The sequence below is a fragment of the Carassius gibelio genome, chromosome B5 (genome assembly GCF_023724105.1).
Source record: "Carassius gibelio isolate Cgi1373 ecotype wild population from Czech Republic chromosome B5, carGib1.2-hapl.c, whole genome shotgun sequence".
Classification (NCBI taxonomy): domain Eukaryota; kingdom Metazoa; phylum Chordata; class Actinopteri; order Cypriniformes; family Cyprinidae; genus Carassius; species Carassius gibelio.
The window spans coordinates 32,500,368-32,524,018 of NC_068400.1; the positions used below are offsets into that span (position 1 = coordinate 32,500,368).

Below are 23,651 nucleotides of genomic sequence, written 5' to 3' on the forward strand. Positions count from 1 at the left end.
TTGCAAACCTAACATAAATTACCATGTAATTACTTCAAGTGAAGAAAAGCAGGATTGGCACTCGTTTGTATGCATCTTAATGATTTTTGGATTTTTTTTTTTTTTTATTTTGCAAAAAGCACAAATGGAATATAGTACAAATAGTTCATTTTAAAAGAATTGGGACTACAGATCATCAGGTGGGAACTCTGATTACAGGTTCATCTTATCACAAGCGTTAGCAATTTCTAAGCAAATATCCTGTTTTTTTTTTTTTTTACATGTTTTAATACTTGACTGTACACTGAATTTTCAGCAGGCATTACTCCAGTCTTCAGTGTCACGTGGTCCTACAGAAAAAAGTTTTCTGAACACAAAAAGTTTTCCATGAAGATATCAAATAGAATTTCATGGCCTGCTTTTTTTCATACATTGAAAATGACCAATAGAAACTCTCCCTGGCCTGGTCCCCACCCACTTTTATCAAAGAGAACAGATCATCTTGCACATTCTGCCTAATAGAAAAAAGAAAAATGGTCATACAAGTTTGGTATGAGAATGAGAAAATGAATAAGAGACATGAATAATGCTGAAATCTATGCTTAGGGCACTTTGAGCTAAGCATTTGGGTCCCACTAGCGTTTCCACTTTCAGGCCAAAAGCAAGCATGCTAGCGCGTGCCAGGGCCAGTCATGTTTCCACTGTCACTTCCAGGGCTTAATCGTGCCCTGTCAGGGCTTCCGCGGGGCCAACGGCCAGGGTTTTTTGCCCCGCCAAAAACCTTGGGCTAAAACGAGGCAGCTCAGGCTTGAGAAGTGGTTATGAACAAAGGTGGAGTTTCTCCACATCTGGAGATCATCAGCATCACAGATGATTTCATATAGTTAACAGCTAACAGTAGCATTTAAGTCTTTTAAAATAATTTTAGCTCAGAACTCACTTTTCGACAGAAGTGAGTGTTTGAAATAACCTGTTTGAGATGGAAAAAGTATAGAAATGAACATTCTTTCTAAATGTGAAACAGAAACAGACACGAATATGTATGTCCTCATTCTTCGGTGAAATAACAGTAAATACCACTTTATCTCTATGTGACTTATTTTCAATCCTGACAAATTAATTCATTATGATCAATGTATCACTTATTACTGTAAAACTTGTAAAACATTGATGCTTCTGGATTTAAATCTTAAGTAAACAACAAAATATGCAACCAAACAGAATCATTTATCATGTTCGTTTTGTGATCTTGTTATAGTTACAGATTTCTTCTGATAACTTGTCTTTGTTGGGGAAATGATGGGGTTGCATGACGTTTATCTAAAGAGGCATGTAAACGGTGGGTTTTAATAAAGTGCAGCAGAGCTTCTGGCCCAATGGTGGAAACACAGCATGATTTTGGGCTCTGAGGTTATTAGCCCTGCCCTGCCCTTGGAAAGCCCTAGCTCGCACTGGCCCCACAGGGGAAAACCAGCTACTGATTCCTAATTGTTTGTGGCAAGTCTTCAAACATCTCACAGCCAAGTCTGTAATTTCTAGGTTTGTGAGTATTAGATTTCTATGTCCTTTTGGCTTGCATAATAGGGAAAGCATGTGTCCCTAATTTCTGTATACTTAAGACACAAAGTGTCGCCTACTTGCTCTCTTTTTGTTTTCTCTTTTACTGAATTCCTGAATGCCTGCGTGTGATGTGCCAGTTGTTGCAATTTTAAGTGATATGATTAAAAACAATAAAAGCTTTACTGGTCAGAAAGTATATTCGTTCTATGGCAGCGTTTAATGCATCTTTAATGACAGTTTATAGCTGCAATTTAAAGTTTTAATTAAAGTGATACCTTTCCTCCTCACATATGGTGAATATATTTAGCCGTTAATACAATCCGAAGCCAGACTTTTGTTATAATGAGTGTGTTTATATTACCCTCAGCAGCTCTCTTAAAGAACACTTTGCAGCTTCCACAAGTGAGGGCTCCATAGTGACATCCAGATGCTTCATCAGAGCAAATAAGGCACGTCCTTTGTGGAGGAAGGAAAAACTCCATTGGGAAAATGTCACTCCTCCCTCCATCAAACCTAAACATAAAAACACAGCATAAACTAATGGCATAACAAAACACTGACATTCTGTTATATCTGCAGAAAAAAAAAAACAATTATACTACAAACATGGAACTTGTCCTTCCACTGTTATGTCAATTGTGAAGAAAATATGAGATTCATAATAAGTAATTTGAACAGATCATGCATACCAGCTTTCATCCAAACAAATACAGAAATGTAGGAGTAATGGGCATGCATGTGTACATTCAGATGAGCAGAATAAAAATAGTGTAGGTTGTAGCTGAATTTCTCTGAAGTTTTACATCGGTTGTCTAGTGTGAGGCTGCTAAATTGGAAGTTTGCAGGTCCAGCAGTCAGTGATACCATTCCCTATGACAATGCACAGTTGAAAGCTGGTGCATGTGCCTGTGTGTGTCATTGGTCAAATGATGGTGGTAAGTAGAGGTGACATTATCCTAATGCAAGTGCCAGGTCTCTAATAAAGGGTAATAACTGCTTCATTCTTTAAGGAATGATGGAAAGATTCTGAGTTAAAGAGAGTCATTCAGCATGATTATTCCGTTCTGATGATGGCAGCCAATTCTGTCCCCACACACAGTAGGAAAAGTGAACGAAATGACTGCGATTAGGACAAGGGCATATTTCTGATATTTTCTTGGCTGTCAAGAAGAAGTGGTCAAATGTTGTATATTATAATAACTTTTAGTAAAAGAAAGAGTAAAATAAAGAAATAGAGAACTCAGGCAATACATTGTTACAGTCCAGACCTACATAAAAAAGGAAAAAAGAAATCTCATTTGTCACCTTTGTTTTCTATTTTCTCTTTGTTTTCACCTCTTTATTGCTTACATACACACGATTGGGTGCTGCTGGTTCATGATATTTCTGAGAGTCTAACGATCTGTGTGCTTGATGACAAATTAATGATCAACCCCGTAGATGAATGAAAGAATGGAAAGATGGCCATCTAATAATAATGGCAGGAAATAAATAACGAGAAAACCACCATTCATTTCAACTTGAAAACATGTCTGCATTAGGTATGTGAAATATATATAAAAAAAAAAACATCTACATTATAAAACTTTGTTGTGCCCTAGTGTTCAATTTTTTCATGCAATTTAAACAAGAAATAGATATTTAAATATTTTCTTAATTTATCATTAAATAATGACTAAACAAACGTGTGGGAACTTTTGTAAATCACAATACTAGAATTTTCCAGAAATCTGTGCAGATTCCAGTTAGGCCTTGATATGGGTAAAATCACTCTTATGCTGTATGGGAGTCCTGGCATTCTTTGGATGTGTTTTGGTTGTTTCACTTACACTACTGACCTGCCAGCTGTGGCCCTTTCCAAAGAAGCTATATCAATCACAGGGTCTGGGTGTCTCTCACTATCAGCATTATGGCAGCTATTGCTTTGACCTCATGCATCGCCATGTTTAAGAAGGTCACTTGGGCTAAAAATACAGTTGCACTGAGGTTCCGAGCCAGAGCAGTCACACCACACACACTCTCACCTGGGACTCAGATGGTGTTGGTTTGCTCTCACTTACTATTACCACTGACAAGATCTTTAATCTTCCTCACTACTATAGATACACCATAACTTGATAGCTTAACAACACCCAAATCACATTTATGAAATACTAGAAGGGGAGCATGCGTTTATCTTCACCTTTGCTTAGTAAATTTATTGCCATGATTTGTGCCTCTGTTGTTAGGTGTACGATTATTTCCCATGCTTCCTCACCTAGTGTGAGGCTTGTGTTTGTCATTGCTTCCAACACTCTTTTCCATTTTAACATATCTCAGATAAAAACATATTTTAGACATAGACATGTTTTGCCCATAAATAAATTTTACATTAAAGGAATAGTTCACCTAATTAACCCTCACATTGTGCTAAACCTGTATGACATTTTAGAATTTTGTTTTGTACGCCAATCATTTTCCAGCTGTGATTCATATTTTAATTATTTGTACTTTACTGGAGTAGTTTTATTTTGAATAACTTTTACTTTTACTTCACTACATTCCAAAACATAATTATTATACCATTTACTCCACTACATTTCATAAAACATATCATTACTCCTTATTTTGAAATAAAGAAATCACAAAAGTGTTGTCCGATTCATGAAAGGACTGATTCTTTTCAATGAACCTGTTAAATCGGTTCACAGATCACACCAAATGATTAATTCATGAATTGGACTGATCTGACTGCAGCTGTTCACGATTCAAGAACTCACTGATTCAAATGATCCATTCAGAGCGAGTCTCCAGGGAACTGTATCCACAAGTCTGACAAGGACCGGAACCTGACTGATGCCACAAAATGAAGGGTATTGATGTCGAATTTTAAGATTAATTATTGTAACTGAAAATCATATTTAATTCACAACTGTCAGTTGTTTTTGAACTAAATCTGATGTAAAGATAGATCTGTTTAAGCCCACTGAAATGAAAGCGGATGTCCATGCAATGTCTGTGTTTTAGATCAAAGAACAAAACATTAAAATAACACAAATTAACATAACAAAAGCACGTTCATTAAGCCTGCTGCTTAATAAAATGTTATTCATTTAGCCCTATGTGATGTCTGGTTTTTGTAGTTTTGTCAACCCAAATTGCATATAAGTATCTGGATCAAGTAGTAAAGGCTACTTGACAATTCATAATAATTCATGGATAGAGTGGGTAAAATTGCCCTCCTGTAATTTTTTCTGTGAATCAAAAGTTAAATGTGTCTATCTAAATGTGTTTTTTTTGCAGTGACATTTCATAAATTAGTATAAACCAAGTATGTAAAATGTCCAGAGTTTTCATTTTATATATATATATATATATATATATATTTTTTTAATTTGGCTAAATTTGTTCCAGGGCATTTCCCACAGGTTGGGTAAGATTCTGCCACTCTGACAGAGACATTTGCTTTGAATACATTCATAGAAAAATCAAAGAACAAGCAGTTATCGCTTAAAATGAAAAAGACAAACTGAAAAAAAAAAACAGTTTCTAAATATGAATGTTTATTCATAACCGTGCTGAAAATCAGACAGCACTGTTATCTGATGCTAACTGTCTAGCTAAATAGCTACTGTAGCTGACCCTAACGTGAAATAATTAAAAAATATAATGTCCAAATATTTTTATTCATCCACCTATATATATTACAATTCATGGAAAAATAAATGATGTTATGTTCAGAACCTAGTAACAGCCTACACAGACTAGGCTTGAAAAAAATATATGAAAATATAATGATATATTTCTTAAATAACATGTAATCCCTAACATCAGGCCTTATTCTCATATCATATATTATCTGTGATGTTCTGCAAATGAACAAGCTTTAAAACACTTTTTCTTACTGTTGAAAATTAGATCACTTATGGTAAAATCTGTTTTCTCTCAGGTACAGTGTAAGCTCTATGCCAATGTAGTCCTCCATAGCAACAAAAAATTATCTCGACTCCATAGTGGTTATTCTGAGAAAATCCCTGGTATTTTGAGCAATAGGATTATATAAAATATATAATATATAATACATTTATATAAGTAGTCTACATAAAATCATAAAATATATATATTTTTTTTATGTACGTTAAAATTAAATTACTTTTGTACTTTCGCTCAAGTAAAATTGAAAATTAGTTATTCATACCTTACTGGAGTATTATTTTATTACACATATCTGTACTCAAGTACTTGATTTGTGTACTTCATTCACCACTGCCACTTTCATTGTACATGTGAAACAATCTTTGAAAAACCTTCTTTTGTGTTCCACAGAATAGAGAACGGTTTGGAACGACTTGAGTTTGGGTAAATGTTGACCAAATGTTCATCAAATCAATGTCAGTGACAGTGTTTTGATACTGATGAAATGTAGATGTTTAAGGTAGTATGGTTCTCTGGCTTATCAGCTCATGTGAACTGAACTCACATTTTGGCAGGGATGTTAATGACACCTAAATATAACACAGAGAGAGTGTCGGTGTGTGTTATCATTACTGATGAAAGGTAGAGACAGGGAGTATGAAGTTAAGACTGAGCAGGGACAAATTTGTGTGTGTGTGTATTTGTGTATGTGTGTGTGTGTTTGTGAGAAGACAACTGCACCACAACCAAGTAGTTGATTTGACACAGAGTACAGACATAACTATAGTGGCATGAGATTTCAAGGTTATGCACAATGACAAACACACATAACAAACACTCACATACATGCCCTATCTTTCACTTCTCTCCCTCCCTTTATTTTTCTCTGTCTCTGTTGTGCTAAATATTGGTTACTGTTATAATATGTATCAAGGCACTAGCTAAAGAAATAATAAAATCATTCACTCTCACATGAATGAATATACAGGTGCATCTCAATAAATTAGAATGTGTCAAGAATTTGAGTGAACTTCACAAGGAATGGACTGAGGCTGGGGTCAAGGCATCAAGAGACACTGCACACAGATGTGTCAAGGAATTTTCTGAACCACACACATTGTCAGAGGCATCGTACCTGGGCTAAGGAGAAGAAGAGAGCAAGTTTTGTATTTAATATGGAAACCAGACCACCTCAGCATTGCACAATCTGATCACCTCCATGCCACGGCGAATTGAGCCAGTAATTAAACCAAAAGGAGCCCCTACCAAGTATTGAGTACATGTACAAAAGTTTCACGATTTGAGTTGAATTACTGAAATAAATGAACTTTTCCATGACATTCTAATTTGAGATGCACCTATATTTTCTTCATAGTGAAACAATAAGCAAAGTCAAACAAGTGGACATAAGCATATTTCATCAGCACTGGAAATGTTTTTCTTTCTTTATTTCATTTTTTTTAAGAAATGCCGTAGGATCCTCAGGTTACTTCGACTGAAGCGATAACTGAGTCTTGCAGCTCCATTGCATGGCAAAATACGCAGTACTTGTTCTGTATCTCAGGGAACCGAGGTTACATTAGTAACCAAGTACATTCCCTATCGATACTTCACTCATACTGCATCTGCTAAAACACTTTGGGATACCAGTACAATCCCACCGTGCTATGCTAGAGGAACGAATAATACTTGAACTTGCCTTAAGCACCCAAGTGGGCCCAGAGGGACCAAGTATTTTTCAGGTAAGCCCAAAGAATGCACCAAACACAGAATTTGGCAATTGTGGATGGCAAGGCCCAGCCGGCCGCCTGCACAAATTTCTGCAATGGACACACCGTTAGACCATGCCCAGGAAGAGGCAATGCTCTTACTCCCATGGGTCATTAGGGGGGGGGGGGGGGGTGAAATGCTCATTTTCACTCAATATCCTGTTAATCTTGAGTACCTATAGAGTATTACTGCATCCTTCATAACTCCAAAAAGTCTTTATTTTTATTATATTTATAAGAGAAAGATAGTCTGTACCGCTTTGTCCCGGAAAAACACGAGCGCCTAGAGGCGTGACGTGTGGGCGGAGCTAAAGAATCACGAGCGCGAGTAGGCTTTTGCGTTGAGAGCATGTGGAAGCTGTGACACAGATCCAGAGGCTGAAATTTAAAGGGGGGGTGAAATGCTCGTTTTCACTCAATACCCTGTTAATCTTGAGTACATATAGAGTTGTACTGCATCCTTCATAAAACCAAAAAGCCTTTAGTTATATTATATTCATAAGAGAAAGATAGTCTGTACCGATTTTTCCCGGAAAAACACGACCGACTGGAGGCGTGACGTGAGGGCGGAGCTAAAGAATCACGAGCGCCAGTAGGCTTTTGCGTTGAGAAGATGTGGAATCTGTGACATTACCGTGAGGGAAAACCCATCATCCAAAACAAACCATGGCTTACAGTCAGATTCAGCCGTTTATTTATGATCCAGAATCAGATCCAGAGGCTGAAACTGAACGAAAGCAGCAGCAGCAACGACTCGCTCCGAGCGGGGCTCGAACCCGGGTCTCTGACATGGGAGGCGGACGCACTAACAAGGAGGCAGAGATATTTGAAGCAGTTTTACTCACCGCCTGCGGTTCCAACACACGATCGTGACCCTTTTTCCTTGGGATTGCATCATCCTTAAGAAATAAACGATACGCAAATCCGTCGTCAAACTGGGCCTTGTGAACAAGCATCTTCGAAATGCAGGAAACAAACAAAAACACTTGCACAACTCCGTTGATGCTCTGTAAAAATAAACTCCATCCACTGGTCCCTTAATGCTGTTTTTTTTTTTTGGTAATCTGTGCAGGGTTGTCTTGCCCTGGCAACCAAAAACACACTTCTTTTGTGACTTTTCGCGATGCTCTCGCTCTGATCAGTGAAATCTCTGTGCTGCTCAGCCTCGCTATACGGGAGCGCACGCTCTTCCGGCAGAAGTGCCTTAGGACCCATATAAGGAAATTCCGCTCCATCTAACGTCACACAGAGCCATACTCGAAAAAAACTTTCCGAAACTTGTGACAAACCGGAAGGAGTATTTTGGGAACAAAAATACTCCTTCAAACGTACAACTTAATTTTTGAAACTTTGTCCATGTTTAGCATGGGAATCCAACTCTTTAACAGTGTAAAAACTCAGTATGCATGAAATAGCATTTCACCCCCCCCTTAAAAGGCCCAAAGAAGAGTATGGAGTAGACAGCACTTTAGGTGCGTAACCATGCCTTGGTTTCAGGATGGCCTAAGAGTCGTTGGGCCTGAATTAGAGGCAGGTGGGGCTCACTGATAGTGCCTGCAGATCCCTCATACACGTTACTGATGCTTATGCTAAGTAGCAGAGCAGTTTTAATTGTCAGGGGACGAAGGTCAATGGACTGTAGCATCTCTAATGGACGGCTCTTCAGAGCCCTCAACACTGTGGGCAGGTCCTACGTAGGGATGGTGATGGGGTGGTTTAGCCTTCTAGACCCCTTCAGAAAATGAACAACTAAGTTGTTCAAGCCCACCAATTGGCCAGCTATAGGAGCGTGAGATGCTGCTGTGGCTGCTACTTGGACCTTGAGCATGGATGGGGAATGGTCTTGTCCAACAGCTCTTACAGGAAGGACAATTTTTTATTCATTAGCTTGGGTTAAACTAATTTTACTTTGTTGGATCATCAGCTCTGCTAATGATGTCTCTATTTTGTTTCTATGTTTTGCCACGGGATTTACATCCCGTGGTAACTAGGATTTACACAAGCTCCAGTCTGGATCCAGAACACCTGAGAAGAGATGATGCTGACCCTCAGAGGACCCCAGATGATTCTAACCTTGAATCAACAAACAGAACTAACAATTATTGCTAAATGTGGGACTGCATCATATAATAACTATTAATTACTAATATTGATAGTTCATCGTCTAGCTGACTACGTCTTGTATTATTATTATTTTTTATTTTTTCTAAAATCCTGTCAAACGTACACAAACTACTACTAAATATTGTAGAAACATAATTTTCTGTAAAGTTGCTTTGTAACGATTTGTTTTGTAAAAAGCACTATACAAATAAACTTGAATTGAATATCAGCCAAGTGCAGCTTTTTTTCCAAAGGTAATCCAAAATACTAACATAGTGCAAAAAGAGACTTGACTCGGCATGAACAGACTTGAACAGACTTGACTTGTCACTGACAGCAGGTTACAACATCAACAATAGACAAAGGACAAAGGCAACAATAGGGATATGTATATCAAATACAGGTCACATGACAAGAACCAACCAGTGAGAGACAAGACACATGATTGAGATAACCATTCAGAACATGACACATGAACCAAAGAACCAACAGCAGGATAAACCCCCAAAAATAAAGTTTTGCTTAATGTGTAGAAATTATGACGGACATATATTAAAATTTTTTACTAAAATGTACTTCTTAAAGTATTAATACTTACAATTATATTTTTAAGAAATATGCAACCCAGATATTTTTTTAACCCATGGTTTAACTTATAAAGTTCTGTTTTGGAGCACTTTATTTGACAGACATAAAGTCTATATAACAATATTTATATATAAAAAGTAGCCTATAAAACAGCGGCAGCTAGATGCAATAATTGCATGCCAATGTGCATTGGCTCGTTTAGTTTACACTCGAAGTAGATTGGTCTATCGAAGCGATATCCCATATTCGTCGGTCACCGATGTGGTGTCGAGAGTGACCGACTGAAAGGATACAAGTTATATTTTATATACAAGACATTTTTGTTATCTGACAAGTTCTTACAGTCACTCCACCACAGCAATTCAGACACTTGAATTACTAGGTGTGCCCAACTTAACCACAAAACACCATGAATGATTATAACCCTAATTTCCATAATTTGATCATCCTTTGATGAATAACTACTGTCATGGCCAAAAATAAAGAAATAAAAATAAAGAAATGCACACTGACATGTATAAATGAAAGTCAGTTTACCGCCTGCTTACCGCCTATACTGTAGCACTGGCTTCTATGAGAAAGACTCTTTAAAGAGTCAATTTAAATATACATAGGTAGAAGTTTGTTTCCCCTCAAAGAATAGCAATGGCATTACTAAAATGCAGTGCTATGTCAGTGATTTTGCAGATCCATTATGGGTATTTAATGAAAAAGTTGCAGAGTTTCATGTTAAAAAACAGCACATAAACTATTTTGTGAATTTGCCCCAGTGTTTTTTATGGGAAGTCTATCAATGGATACACCAAACCGTTATATGTGCACTATCAAACACACAGTATTAAGCCTTATCACACAGAGCTTCCAACAGCTGTCCATCTCTGGCAGCATTACATAATTAGTGGAGTGTCATATAATATTCAAGAGAAAAACAATTTGAGAAAGAGTGAAGAATATTGCTTCTATACTAAAAGCTGTTAGATCAGTCATTAATCTGCTTATTTTTTCTGCATTTAGGTCCAGTTTTTTTATGATATCTCCCAGTAACCTGCACATTTTGCAAAGTTCTGTAGGATTCCTTAGAAAAAATCAGCACATCATCACTAGATACACAGAGTAAAACAAATATTAAATTTTTGGCTTTTAATTCCTGAACCCTTTATATTCTTTGGTTGTGCTGCATGTGCTGCATGTGCTGTTTTTGTAAAGCACATTAACCCTGAGTGAAAGCCTGTCAGATTTATATTTGATAATTTTTGCTCAAATCTGACCATTAATGGAACACAACTGACTTATAACTGAGTTCATAAACGTCTGTTTTTCTACCAGTGACATTTGGATGTTCTTATTAATTTGAATCTATTCCACCCAAAAAGCTATTAAAATCTGCCGGAACAAAACCTGAAAATACAAAACATTAAAATTCAAAATGAAGCTAATGAACATTTTTAAAACTAACATGATAGAACAAAAATAAATAAATATAAAATTTTATAAATACTAATTTTAGGCCTCTCTCACTCACATTCTCTTTCTAAGAGTAAGCTTCAAACTTCTTAGAACATTTATAAATAATAATAATAATAAATGAATAAATAAAATGAATAAATGAATACAACAATAAAATAAAGATGTTGACAGTCCTGTAAACAAAAGGTGCATTAGCCACCTAACATTGCTAAAGCCAGTTATGACGAATGCTCTTTCAGAATTGTCTGTAAACATGATAATAATGAGAAGTCAATGAGGACTATAGGGGTGGGCGATATGGAAAAAATATCATATCACGTTTTTTTATTTGAAATATCACGATTCATGATTTTATCACAATTCTTTGTCATGTTGGTTTTACTATTTTGCAAGTTGTCTGAGCATTCCAGCCAAACTAATTTCCCTATTATAAAGACAAAGCCTTTTAAGATTAAAAAAAAAACTAAAAAACAATGGCAGATATTTAAGCCAAAGAGGGCGAAGATAAAAATCATATTATTTAATGACAAAGATAAAAGAATAACAAAGATACACATTGCAAACTGACTCCTAAAGCAATTGTGTCAAATTTCTTCACTCAAGAGCAGTGAGTGATTTTTCCCTTTGTGTTTTGTTGTTTTATTAACATTAAAGTAATAGTTCACCATAGTACATAGTACACAAAAATTCTGTCAGCTGTCTGTCAATTCTGTTTTATTTTTATACCACAATTTACACAATCAAAAGTGGGTTAAACCTAAATGAGTTTCTTTTTCTTCTTCTGAACATAAATGCTATTTTGAGGAAAATAGCTGCGTTGCTCCAAAAGCGTCTGCTCCATATGTCGCTCATTGCAGAGCCAGGCACATTGTAGCAGGAGTCAGATTTCACCGATCACATGAAGAGAGGCGCTTTAAGTGTGAGCACAAGGCATAAGCTAACTATGCAGCTCCATAGGGCCGCCGTGGTATTTATTTTTGTGATATATTGTGTCAGTGGACAATGTTCATTATTATATGATAATAATAATTACTGTTTCAGAAATGACGCGAGTATAAAAAATGATGCGAGTGAGTCTGCTTAATTGTTCCGAGAGTCATTGCTATGATTGACAGTGATAACTAGCCAAACGTCTGACAAGCTGATGTCATAAAAAGAGCCGTGCATGTAGTGATGTAGAGTTAATTGTTTGGTAAAAAATATATATACAAATAAAAGCAACAGATAGTAAGATAATGGGTGGGTCAGATTTATAGTGTGCAAATAATCATGCATTGACAATAATCAGATGTATTTGCAGCACTGAGAGGCCGGTCATTGCTTTATATTTTCATTACATTTATGCATTTAGCAGACACTTTTATTCAAAGCGAATTATGGACCTTTTCTGCTGCATGGTACGGCACAGTAAGGCTCGGTATGGTTCACTTTTGTTTTTTTTTCCACTGGGTACAGTACCTGGTACCTGGTACTTTTTTATGCCACCTCAATTGAGATTCCAAGTGAACCATATCATTACCAAAACGTGACGTGTAAACTCTGCTGATCACTCATTGGCTGGAGAGAATCTTCACTACCTGCGTCACTGAATTTGCAACGCATGTAGCTACAAATGACATGAGAACAATCCTGCCCACTCTAAAGCGGTGCTAAACTGCAGTGTAAACGCAAAACAAGCCAAGTCGTACTGTACTGAGACGTACCACACAGTGGAAAAACACAATTGAAGTGCATTCAGGTGTAAAGGAAACAGGTCAATTTAGCTCAAAGGGAATCATTTAAGATTTTAAAGGGAATTTGAACAGAATCACTGTTTCACGGCTGGTCAATTAGACGCCCTCGATTCAGTGAACGAGCCGTTTAACATAAAATCTGCGCTGGATACTAATATCCAAACTATAGTGAAACACTATCAATTAGCACAGTAACAAGATTGGCAGTTTAAGACATTAACTTGTAAGCACAAAACACAAGATACTTCTCTTTTCAATATGAATAAGGCTTTATTAGATAAATCTAAGACATATAAACTAATCTAACACATAAACGCATACACTCACACATTCTGACAAGTTGCAGGAAGATCGAAAGTTAGGGAAAGATGAGTTTAAGAGAATGGAAATATGGAATCCCAAGTTTACAGCAATACGTTAAATTGCATAAACATGAACAACCATCAATCACATAATTAGCGCTCGCATTGAGTTCCTCAATGAAGTTAAAATTATATTAGATACACCAGTAAAGGTCACAGTCTGGAGGTAAAGTTACTTGCGTCTCCTGTGAAGAAGGAGCCTCGGTGAAAGGGCTATCCTGAGGTCGTTGATTGGCTGGAAGTTCAGTCGCTGAAGTGACGTCTTGGGAAGCCCGTGGTTGTTGGGCGTTGGCTGAAAGTGCAGAGTCGTGTGGGCTGGTTGAAGTTGAACGGGCACCCGAGGTCAGGCGTCGGAGACTCGACGTTATAAAACTTAACTCAGAACACGAAACTCTCAAACGGAAAAGAAAAGAAATAAAGACTAGGTTGTGTTCCTTCTCATCGTGGCTAAGTAGCAGCAGGCTTGCAGGCCGAAGCACGCTGTAACCGCGCTCAAAGAACAGTGATGATTAAACAGCATGGCTAGAAGCTAAAAGCTAAAGCTAGGTAGCAAAGCTACAAGCTAAAAGCTAAGAGCAGGCATGACTAAAAGCAGACTAAAAAGCATGACTGATAGCACGAGCAAGGCTAGAACTAAAAGCAAGATTTAATGGTGTCCAAAGTATTTAAAGTGGTCTGTTGGCCACACCTCAAATGTTGTCTTGACCAATCAGATATTGTCTTGGCTCGGGGGTATCATAAATCATTTGTTTATCTTACCAAGCATGTGGTCCGAATTTTCCTGCCTTGCAGGGTCTAATTTTGGACATGATTCCTATTACCAGGTTATGATATATTTTACAAATAAATGATTATCAGGACAATGTCAAGCAAGAAAATTCGATTATATCAATACTAGACATGACTATGTATCCTATAGTTATCAAAAGACATACACAATAAGTGATTATACATGATAGTCAAATGTGTGGGTTACACATAAATGAGTATGGAGTTAAACGATGGAATGATTCATTTATAAGTCTTTTTGAGTTCATTCTGGTCCATATACATGTACAAAAAGCAGTTTCTTTGCTATTCTCATGACATAGGGATGTTCTGTAGAGACAGAGGTTTAAAGCCCTTCCCCCTTTAGGAATTTCAGTCTGGTTCTGCTAGGTGTGGGGAAGTCAGTGGAAGTGTTTAACTCATGGGTTTCCATGTGATGTCCAGCGTTGCATTTCAATTACGAACAACACATTTGACACCAAATTTCTCTTCTTCGAATTGGAATTGTCAATAATTGTTCTAGTGGTGTTAATGTTGAAAGCTGTTGTGTTAACAAGTTGGTTGCTCATCTTGCTTGGGATTTGTGGCACAAGAACTGATTTATGACTTCCTGAGGAATTCGGCTCGTGTTTCAACGCACAGCTTTGATAGACTCTTTAATTTGTCTGGTTCGACTCATTTCTGTTACACAGGCTATACATTTTTTACCAGCATGTGTGGTCCATGGGAATCAAACCCACAACCTTTTGTACTAACACAATGTTCTATCACTGAAGCACATGAACTTTGAGTGTAGAATCTGGTTTATACTTGCCATGTCAGCAAAAATTTGGTTTTCAAGCTAAAGTTAAGTAAAAGACTGCTTCTTAAACCAGAGAAGATGAACATGTTGGTATTCTTGTGTTAAAAAAACAACAACAAGTCTTGTCGCCAACAGCCAGTTTATTTTTTATTTTTATTTTTATTTTGAAAAGCTTGTTATCTTTAGTGTTTACCTCATGTTATGCTATGGAGATTTTCTTTTAAAAAATTATTTATTTGATTTCTCAGTGTTTGCCAAACATTCTGTAATTATTCCTTGGTATATAATACATTTACATTTACATTTAATCATTTAGCAGACGCTTTTATCCAAAGCAACAGTTAGTCTAGTACAGAACGCATAGCCATGTTTTTATTATATTTTTTTTTATGAAAGACAAGAAAAGAAAGAAAAGTGCTAGTATTTGTCTGGCGAAAAAGATAATACAGCATGTGGTGTATAACATGCATCATCTTATTGTTATATCTTATATGTTTTTTTTTAAACAAACGTTATTGTAAGCTAGTTTGTCATTGTAGCCCACTGTTTCACTGTTTTTGTGCTTTTTAATAAAGAATAACAATGAGTCAATCTTTTGTTTTAGACCTAATAAGTGAAAGATGTATAGATGTCAGCAAAACAGACAATTGTATTTTCTAGTAAAACATTACAACATCAGGAACCTGAAAGTTAAAGCATCTGTAGCCTATATCTCATAAAATAGCAGGAGGAACTCCCGTTCACAAAATTCATAGCACAAATAATAGTACTGATAAAAAACAGACGAGTTGAATGTTAACCACTTTCGTTACCATATAACTGTAAACTTTGATAAAAGTTCATCAGCATGCACTGATTAATCCCATATTCTACCAAAAAAAAAAAAAAAAAGTGACCAAATGAGAATGTTAGTCACAAAAGAGTGACAAGTGGGAAGAACAAGTCTAGAGCCATGTGAACTGTTCAGATGTTTAAAAAATAAACAAATAAAAGAAACATACATATATGGAACTGTTGATTCTTATAGGTGCTGAAGGCTCCTTATCTGATTTTTTTTTTTGTCTGGAGCCCTGACCAGGATAACAGCAGATTGCAGCCTTTTATATAGATCATCTCCCCTTGATTATTAACCAATGAACGGGGTTGCTGCCAAGTGTTTGTTTCATCATTTACAGCCAACATTTGCCTGTATGAAAGGGACAATGAGCACATTTATGTTTCAGTGCTAAGGGTAAATGTCGCCCACATATCAAAAATAAAATAATATCTAAATCACCATATATTGTTTTGTTTTTTCAGGATCTGTGTGTGTGTGTGTGTGTGTGTGAACTTGTGCTTGATTGAGATAAATTGCTTGACCAAAAAAAAAAAACCTTCCAGAGACAGTCATCTTTAGCACAGTACATTTTCTTGAACTCAGTGATATTTGACATTTGGTTTCTTATACATCATTATACAAATTATATTTAAGTAATTAGGGCTTAGATCTGAACAGACAAACCTACATAAAAAGTGTAGGGTAATGAAGAAAATGATTTACACATAGCAATAGCACTTAAGAAAAGCTATTAAACATAAGGTGTTTAAGTTAAAGGTGCAATTGCTTTCAAAACAAAATGACATACACAGCCATTTTACTAATATATTACTTTAAATAAGACTTCCAGGATAATAAACAGGGAAAAAAATCCAAAGGAAATTTACTGATGTGTAAAAAAAAAAAAAGGAGTCTCTGTGTGATTTTTGTTGAAGTCCTTTAAGAGGAGGAGAGCTATCTAATAAGGTATGCTGCTTACAATAAGACCAAGACCATGTCAAATAGGGTCAGGTCTCATTTCATGTGGGGACCAGATCATGAAAATTCAAATTTCAAATTAAATATGTTTGATGCATGATACATTTTAAAACTTTCAAAAAATACCTCCCATCCATGGAGGCTATTTATTAATGCTTAGTTGTGGAAATGGTTTGTTGAAATCTGCGAGCTTGTGATGCGATGTATATGACCACATTTTCACATTAACACTTTTCTCATTAATACCTTCAGTATTCATCAACTTTTCACCTCTGCATAGCCTTCCAAAGGATCTCAATGTAAGGGCTATGTCAACAAATCAATATTGAGAGGAATTGTTATTAATCATTGACGTCACTTCCCAGGAAAAGAAGTGCATTTAAAAACAGCAACAACAACAAAAAAGCCATGGGCAAGTTCCAGCAAAAATAAAAAGGGGGGGGGGGGGGGGGGTATAAAACTAGCACGAGTAAATGTACACTAAACAGCAAACCTTGCTCAAATGCTCAAAATTAGCCTATATTATAATATAAACAAAATGGCAATATTCCAGAGACAAGAGACGTTAAACCCACACATTAAAATGGAATATAGCTAACCACTTCTCTATACATCTCCGATCGTGGGGAGCACCGTGTTTGCATCTTTAATATCATAAAAAAAAATTTTTTTTTTTTTCTTCTATAGAAAGATTATTTTTTGGAGCATGAGAGTGAGTAAATATTAATAAATGTGTTCATTTTTTATCTCATCGTTTATGTTGTTTCAAACCTGTCTGATTTTTTTCCTCTGTGAAACACAAAAGAACATATTCTGTATAGAACACTTAAGTCCAAACAACACCGGACCCCACTGACTTCACTGTCTGAACAAACACACTAAATATTTGTCTCGTTCACAGAAGAAAGCAAGTAAAAAGAGTTTGAAAGGACATGAAAGTTCATCATTTATGACAGAAATTTGGTTATTGATTGAACTATCCTAAGCTACCTGAGACTTGTTATAGCACTTGTATATCATTGCTCTTTTGTTGATTTCGATTGCTTCCGTTGTCCTCATTTGTAAGTGGCTTTGGATAAAAGCATCAGCTATGACTAAATGTAAATGTAAACTATCCCTTGTAGTAATCATTTGTTCTTAGCCCTGCTGCTATGTTGTATGCCTTCAGCACTGTAATACAGCACACAATACACACTTTAACTGCTAAATACACCTAAAATCACAGTCATTTGTAAATAAAACCACTTTCTGAGCCCATTTAGTTCTCAAAACTCTAGTGCAATGGGGCTACAGTGAACTCTTCTAGGGTTCTCGGTTCAAGCCACATGTTTCTACCTAGAACGCTTTGTAAGGAACCTTTGCCTTGTTCAGAATGCTGTTTGACTAGATTTGAATTTGACCAAAGTGTACTTCAGATTATTACCTAACAGAGACACACGTACACAAAAAAATCTCACAACCCCGTAACCCCCCCTCTCCCTCTCTCTCTCACTGTCTGTCCCACTCATACAACCACAAATAAATACGAACAAATTTGTACCACTAACCCAGCTATCTATCTTCAGTGGTCATACAGCAGTTCACAGTTTGTCTATTTTTGCACCATCCAATCATCAAAGTCACCGTTTATTAAAAATGTTCAATATTGCCTTCAGCACTGTAATACAGCACATAATACACATTTTAACTGCTAAATACACCTAAAATCACAGTCATTTGTAAATAAAACCACTTTGACTGAGGGAAAAGCCACTTTAAATTATAGCTAGTTGTCAAGCAGACTAAAAAAAAATCAATATGGTGGACTGTACATGTAAGTAAAAAAAATTCTTACTCAAATGAGTAAAGTGTACCCTAAAAACTTTTGTTGTGGTATTCACAAACCACTTTTTTGCCTAAATGTGGCCTCGTTGTTAGACTCATGTTCAGAAGATTTATTATGTGTGATATCAGGTCAAGACCAGTATAAAGTCCCTCACACTTTGTCTCAGTATTTGGGTCTCTGTGTGTCAGATTCATGTTCTGGCTGGTGTCTTTAACCATATTTTTCGCAAAGATCAAATGGTTTTTCATCCAACACAAACCCCAAAGTTGTAAAGGTTAAACACACAACTAAGCTCAAATTCCTTTCAGGAAAAAAAAAGAATAAAAAACACATATACTCTAAAACACAGCCTTGGAAAAAAAATGCTTGTTTAACAATGGCTCAGATTGAAGCACCAAACTGTTCTTTAGAAAACCGCAGGGACACGCAACTGGTTTTCTCCATATAGTCAGCTTGCATATTTTCTAATTAATGTTCTGCTTTTGTTCCAGCCAGTGCAGATCTAATTGAAACCCGTTTTTTAAAACAGCCATGCCACTGTTAAGTCAAGTCAAATTACATTTATGTATAATTAAAGAGAACATTTTAAAACAATACATTTTGACAAACTGAGATATCAAAACAACCAAATAAAGTAAAAGACATAAATGCTTAAACTGTTAAGTCTATGCAATGTAATATAACTAAAACCTGTCAATGAAAATGCACAGCATGACAGTTGGACCTCCATGTCAGTGTGTTAATCAAAATGTTCCCTTTCCATGTATAGTTTGTGGGTGATTAAATGTGTGAATGACTCAGAACGAGAACAAGAATACAGAGAGGTTTAAGGATAAGAGCTATGAAGCGCATGGTGTCTCTGCGCTTGGTCACAACTGTGTGGGGTTGCCTTGATGGCAGGATCCCTGGAACCCAGCTATCCTGAAGAAGGAGTGAGTGTGTTAAATGTGTACAGCTGCCTCTGTGGACTGGTTTACTTGGCTGCAGACATAAAGAGAGGAACTTCAAACAAATTAAGGCTTCCTTCAGGAATTTTAATGTAATCCCTACCTAATAAAATGGTCCTGAAGCAGCTGAACCCAGTCCATTAATAGAAAACCAATAAATAACATTCCTATACTGAACTGAAACAACACGAAACCAGAGATCATGTGAAAGTAACTTACTGGTCTTATAAAACAAAGCCTTTTATTTTAAATATTTCACAAACTCTGTGACTATGGGTCAGCAGGTTTAAAATAAAATAAAATAATTATTATATTGGAATAAAAACTCAATTATGCACTTCAAATTAGTGCATAATGGTCCTGTGCATTGTTTCTTGCTCATTTAAGTCAGGCATTAATTAATCATATTAAAATCAATAAAGACTGTAAACAAACATTTCTACAAGTCTTTTTCAATGTCCTGCGTATAGTCGCATTTCGGGATACAACGACACCCGTGTTATTTAAGCGCGCGCCATTTTAATCAACTTTATCAACGTTACGAATTGGTTGTAGCGCACAACATAATTTGTGTGGAAAGAAAAAACACAGCAGTGCCCCCTCTTACCTGCCATCCGTTAATGATGTTACATCCAGCCAGTTGCCCATCTCGTTTTTTAAGCAGGGCATGTTAGGGTAAGGGGGACGGGTCAACATCCCGCCGGGGTACCACTGTTCGGGCGGAGGACGCTCCCGTGGAACCAGAGCCTCGTTTCGGCCGTACTCGTAGGGGTTACAGATAAAATGCGTATCATGGCCAGATGCGTATGGGGTCCTTTGTTTGGGAGACCCGTACTGGCCGTTACAGTCCTCAGCGTACCTATGCGGATACGCCCAAGTGTCATTTAATTCACGGGGCATCATCTCCGCCTTGATTTTGACGTTATACAGATTAACGTAATCCTCCACAGGGCCCGCAAACTCACCGGACATCTCTGCGGGCTTTGCGAAGCTCTGGCTCGGTCCGTTTTCGAGCTCCGGTTGCACGAAATGGGCCATGCTCACGGGCAACAGTTGTTCGAACTGGCACGAAGCCGCTCGCGTTTCGTCCATGTCCGGTCCTGTCGTACCTTCTGAACTCAAGTTGGCAATGTCCCCGGACACGCTGGCGAACTCATGTACACCCTGCGCATCCGCGGTTAGGTGTGATCGAGACGCGCTGCTGCACTGCAAGGTCGTCACCTCACCTGCTAGCTGCTCCAGGTCGCCACTTTTAAACATCTCGAGCAGTCTGTCCCTGCCCCGCAGCTCTGCGCCTCTGTCTCGTCCCGCCGCGAGAGCGTACTCTCTTTCTTTCCCTCCTGCCTCCCGTTCACTCACTGAGCAGTTGAGCAAAGGCATTCCAAACAAATAGATTCTCTCACTACTACTTTTAGTGGTCAGGGGCGGCGGCACATGGTGCGGTTCCACATCGCCCAGTTCGCTGGACTCCATAGCTAAGCCCAAAGATACGGACACAGCTTTGCACAGCTCTCGCGCTGTCTCCGAGATGCTACTGCTGCTGCTGGTGGTGTTGCACGCACGACTACTACTCGCCACTCTTGCGTCACGGCGCGAGTGAACTTCAGCCGTAGCGCAGCTCTTTTGTCCGCTCTCTGCGCCCCGAAGGAAACCTGCGCGACTGCCGCTGCTTTCGGTGGCGTCTGCGCGGCCCGAGCATGACAGGGACGTGTCGCTTTTACTTCCTATTGAACTCCGCATCACTGAACTCGCACTCTCGCACTCTTTCTTGGGGCAGCATATTATTCCCTTGCTGGGGGACAGCTTGCTTGGACGTTTTTCCGTCGAGGCGGTCTCCTGTAGGCAGCCGCGCTTCTCGGAGCTAGAAAAGTCCAAACTCTCGGCGTTGCTCGCTCTCGCGACGCACACGTTTTGGAAAACGCTCTGGTAAGTTCTGTGGAAAACTGCGTCTGGGGACTCGCAAGCCTCCCCCGGAACATCCATAGTCTTCAAACAGCGTACAACACAGGCCGTGATGGTTTAAAGGGGACTCACCGCAACAAGTTCATTGACGAAATCCTTGGAAAAGTTCGAGCCAGACACCAAAGAGCTGCGCTGCGCGAGACAGTGTAAGCAAAAATAATCAAACGAGCGCTCACGCACGCCGGAGACGCATAGGCGGCTCTTAATAAACGTCAACTGAAAGTTTTCCGAAAATGCACGTGAACAGCCTTCTGCTCGTCACAGCGTTATCCAGTCCCGCCGTATGCTCAAGTCAGACTGCAGGCTACGCGCGTTGTCCATAAATGAGCGGATGAAAGTGAACCTTACAAGGGTGGGAATTTATCTCCGCCGCTCGAGTTGTTTTTTGTCTAACTTGAGAACAAGCGATACGATTTGCTTATCGCTGCCTGTTTTCCATGATCAGCCCGACTCCGGTTACTACAATACACCAAGAACATCACATCCCACACTTTCCTATTTAAAGTACAATTAAAGCCCCTTTCTCTCGTGTCAGGTAGTCTCCTGGGCTCAGGCGCAGGTAATGCGGGGAGAGCCTGCTGTTTCACGGTGTTTTGCGAGGGTAAGCAGTTATTTTACGGAGAGTTCGCTCGGGAAAGTCCTTGAACGCTTTTACTGTCAGGACAAAATAATACAGAAACAGGAACGGCGCCAATAATATGGGTAAACGAGAACACTCTACAAATACGAGCACTGGATCACAACTCACTTTCTCTAGTAGTAAAATAAAACACTGATGTATGTATGTATCATAGATTTAAAGGTGAAAATATAATAAAATCAATGAGCTGGGAATAATATGCTGCCCCAAGAAAGAGTAGTGCTCTATGAGAGTCTGCACGGTGCGCACTTTATATGAGTTATGGGCCTCTGTTCTGTGGAAATGTTTCCCATGGCATTTATTACTGAGCACACATTAAATCCACAACGGGACTGTAACATCCACAAAAATAGCCAGTTGAAGAGCATAACAGGAAGATGGCCATTTTTATTTTATTTATTTTTATGTTATTTTTAGTTTTTAATGGCAGAAAGCCATATTTAACCTTGCCAGAATAAATGTTTTTGTCTGGACATTTAATGTCAATTAAATATGTAAAAGGTTGTTGTTGTTTTTTAGTGCATAATTTAATGGACTGTTTTAGTAAATAACTGAATTTAAGCTCAAATTAATTTAAGGTCAGATTTGTAAACACTGTAAACGCCCCAGGGAAAATGTAAATGTTTGAGTTGAGTATATGAAATATGGAAAATGCAATAAAGGGAAATGAGAAAAAGTCAGAATTGTTAGTTAAATAGGCTCTGCATGAATAAATAAATGAAATCAACATTTTTGCTTGGACTGTTGTTGCTCTGAGAAAATCAAGGCACCACTTTAGGTTTTCCTTAAGCTCTAAAAGATGAGAAAACATCAAGACAATAATTACATCTACTAAACAGTCAGGTCCTGTGTCTTCTCATTCACACCCAGCCATGAGGACCAGTTTGATCAAAAGGCCATTATCGTGAGTCCTACAAGCAGTATTATTATTTTTCTAGAACTTTCACCAGTGCAAAGGTGATCCTTTTTTATTCACTGTAACTAAATGTGACCTTTATTGTTTTCTTTGCCGCAAGGCTCAGAAGATTTTAATGCTCCTCAGTGAGAATGCAGTATTCATTACTAATCCCTGTTGTCAGTTCAAAATTAATAACAGTGTAACATATAAACTCTTAGGTTACAAGAAGAATTATTTCCTGGCACAAACTGTGCTCTATTAAGAAGCGAGAGTTCAGAGAAGCACTTCACATGCAGCAAGCATGCCATATATGCAGTGCAGGAAAAGGATATTGCATTTGCAGTGCTGTGTTGTCGTGAACCGTGTCTGATTTGGATGAAGAAAGCTCCAGTGAAGTGTTTGAGGTTATTCAGAACGAGTGGCGTTATTCAGAATGAATTGGTCAGCGGCTGTGGGAGGAGCTGACAGAGAGGGACTGAAGTTGAAAGGGCTGTTTTGGTTTGTTTTGGCCAGAGATTGCTGAGATGAAGGGAAAGTGCTCCGGTGTGTTGTTTATCAG

At 37.9% G+C, this 23,651-nt stretch overlaps 1 protein-coding gene across 1 annotated transcript in view; it reads right to left on the bottom strand.

Annotated features, from left to right (window-relative positions):
• Nucleotides 1-22,199, bottom strand: part of LOC127958840 (androgen receptor) — a 60,627-nt gene extending 38,428 nt beyond the window's left edge. The window contains exons 1-2 of the mRNA XM_052557853.1: nucleotides 20,200-22,199; nucleotides 1,901-2,052 (exon numbers count right to left, since the gene is read on the bottom strand). Of these exons, the coding sequence (XP_052413813.1) occupies nucleotides 1,901-2,052; nucleotides 20,200-21,575 (1,528 nt within the window). The 5' untranslated portion in view covers nucleotides 21,576-22,199. The remainder of the gene's footprint in view (nucleotides 1-1,900; nucleotides 2,053-20,199) is intronic.
• Between the last annotated feature and the right edge of the window lie 1,452 nt (nucleotides 22,200-23,651).